General features: G+C 37.4%; 1 protein-coding gene across 1 annotated transcript in view; it reads right to left on the bottom strand.

Annotated features, from left to right (window-relative positions):
* Window positions 1–201: 201 nt before the first annotated feature.
* HOOK1 (hook microtubule tethering protein 1) overlaps window positions 202–2,856 on the bottom strand; it is a 62,185-nt gene continuing 59,530 nt past the window's right edge. The window contains exons 21-22 of the mRNA XM_007462577.1: window positions 2,421–2,489; window positions 202–380 (exon numbers count right to left, since the gene is read on the bottom strand). Of these exons, the coding sequence (XP_007462639.1) occupies window positions 210–380; window positions 2,421–2,489 (240 nt within the window). The 3' untranslated portion in view covers window positions 202–209. The remainder of the gene's footprint in view (window positions 381–2,420; window positions 2,490–2,856) is intronic.

Here is a 2,856-nt window from a genome sequence, read left to right as displayed (position 1 = left end):
CTTATTATATCTTCCATTTATTCACACGTGCTTCCCCAGATAGCTAATTCCACATTCTGTTTTCAAAATCAGCTGGCAAGACTAATTTTATGCATTTTGATTTTAAAATAGCCGATATCCAGAATCATACACTTCTTTTCCAACCTGGTAGTTAGTTGCAAGATACAAAATATTTTAAGGGCACTTCTGTTCATGTGTTCCTTTGCAGTTTAATCAGATGTCGTAGCAGGAACTTTAACAGAGAGATTTCTTCTGGTGCTGGTGATGTGCCGCTGCTGTGCTAGGAAAGACCGTGCAGGAGCACAAGCCCCCGTGTCTCTGTAAGCACCACTGCCGCTCACGAGTCTAGATTCCATCCCTAATTTCTGGAATGCTAGACTCTGAACAAAAATAAACAAATAACATGACTATGTAGAGTTTGCAAAGTGCTTTCCACATATACAAAGTCATTTAATCCTCAAAACAATTCTATAAAGCTGGTGTTTTCCTCATTGTTACAGAAAGATTAAGGGTTCAGGAGCTACACTGCACGTGATAATGCCAGTAAGAAAGGGGAAAACAAAGGCATAAATCCCTGTTTCTCTATTTTGACCCATTAAATTTGAAACTGTTAAAAACGGTAGCTGAAAATAACGCTCTAGAATTAAGCTTAATTATAACAATAGAAAAAAGTCCCAAGGCAAATTTTTTGTGTTGGGGCCATTACTCCAGCCATTATGAGCAGACACAGCACAAGAGAAAAGCTTAGGATCAATGGTTTTTGAAGTGTGGTCCCTGGATTAACGTTTGCACAACTGGGAATTTAAAAGTGCAAATTTTACCTGTGGATTCTACCCAGACCTACTGAATCAAAAGCTCTGCAGGTAAGTCCAATAGTTTGTGTTTTAACAAGTCTTCTGTTGAATGCTAAAGTTTGAGAATCGCAGAATCGTTCAAATTTACTATGGTCTAGCTATATATCAGTACATGACAAATTACTGTAGTTGTGGCTATTGGGTTTCTTACTAAGGGAAGAAGTCACTACTCCTCTCTCACTAGATCACATAAAGTGATTTTACTGAACTTAGTTAGCTTCACTGGTAACTAGTACACTAGACAACAATATTGTAAATGCTCAAAAAATATGGGTTGAAAAATGATTAAATAATGCATTATTTGGCTCTAATATCTTTTTTTTTTTTTTTTTTTTTTTTTTTTCCTTGCGTTATGCGGGCCTCTCACTGTTGTGGCCTCTCCCATTTGCGGAGCACAGGCTCCGGACGCGCAGGCTCAGTGGCCATGGCTCACGGGCCCCGCCGCTCCGCGGCATGTGGGATCTTCCCGAAACGGGGCACGACCCCGCGTCTCCTGCATCGGCAGGCGGACTCTCAAGCACTGCGCCACCAGGGAAGCCCTGGCTCTAATATCTTTGATGATTTATGTAACAAGAGGCCACAGAACAACAAGGAAAATAATACACTGTCCCTAATCTTAACCAGGATGGCTAACCCATGAAGGAAGGTTCTGGGGACACCTCACACAATCTCCTTCAAGGTCTTGCTAAATTAAGCCAGACTTCACCAAATAGAGAAGGGAGGGAGAAAACACAGACAAAAAGTACGATGACATGAAAGAAAAAGGCTTGTTTGGGGATGGAGAACCAGTTCTTCATGGTGAAGCACAGGCTTCACATGTGGAGAGTCTATAAACTGATATTCTCTCATATACTAAATAAATGGCAGCTAAGGTAGATAATGGCTGTTATTATCTATGCTAGCTGATTAGAATACTCAAAAGAACCATATACACATCAGGAAATGCTACTCTTGAAAACATCCCACCATACTAAGGATGACAAAATAAAATATACCAAATTATTTTATACTATCTTCTCCGTGTTAGGACAGATAGACAATTCTTAAAGAGCAGTCTCTGGATAAAAAAAAGAAAATACAACAAAGGATACACTGAGAGGCTTTAGGGATGTTAAAATACATGCTGAGTACTAGAAGCACTTAATTTTGCATTATACAGATATTCGTTATTTCTACAGAAACACTTTATGAAGCACAAATTAAATGTTTTAGCTCAAATAAGGCGATTTTAAAAATGTTTAAGAATTGTATGAGTGCTTCATGTGCATTAACTTAAAGGTTGGTGAATCATGAAATCAATTTAGTGGTTTTCAAAGTCAAAATCAACTAAAAATATTAAAATATAAAGTAAATTTGGATTATGATCAACATTTAAAAACAACGAGAGAATATAATAGAAAACACCTGAGTGCAACACACACAGTCAAGGTAACTTTGTTCAGTTATACATAAACATGAACACATACTAATTTGTAGTATAAAGTATATTTCCTTCTGTGGTTCATGGTCAAAATGTTTGATAAACACTGTTCTAAACATCGATTCACTGGCTAAATTTCAACTCACCTTATTATACCAGGCAGAAACAATGAGTTTCTCTTCATAATCACGGAATTTTGCTACTTTACATTCACTCTGGAAAAAGATATGAGGACTATTAAAATCCCAGAAATAAACCCAAATTACTGAAAATGGAATATTTTTTTCACTATGCCCATGATCAAGAGAATGTGAAGAATGCATTGTGAGGCACAGAAAGTATACAAATTGTAAAGCTGAATCATGGGAAATGCATGCCCAGCACCTTTAGGAAAGAATAGGATTGTGACTAATCTTTATTTTAGGAATTGTACTGGTAGAACAGCTATTAAACAATAAGAAACGAGTGATTCTTATGCTACTGTCCCCTATATCTAGAGAAAAAAGTAACAACTGACTTAGGTGACAAAACAAAGCTGCACCTGCGGAGAGTCGAAACTAAGGAGAAAAAGGATGTAGGGAA

The sequence above is a fragment of the Lipotes vexillifer genome, unplaced genomic scaffold (assembly GCF_000442215.2).
Source record: "Lipotes vexillifer unplaced genomic scaffold, Lipotes_vexillifer_v1.1 scaffold54, whole genome shotgun sequence".
NCBI classification, from domain to species: Eukaryota; Metazoa; Chordata; class Mammalia; order Artiodactyla; family Lipotidae; genus Lipotes; species Lipotes vexillifer.
The sequence above is the reverse complement of the archived record's forward strand: the minus strand, read 5'-3'. Positions and strand labels throughout refer to the sequence as shown.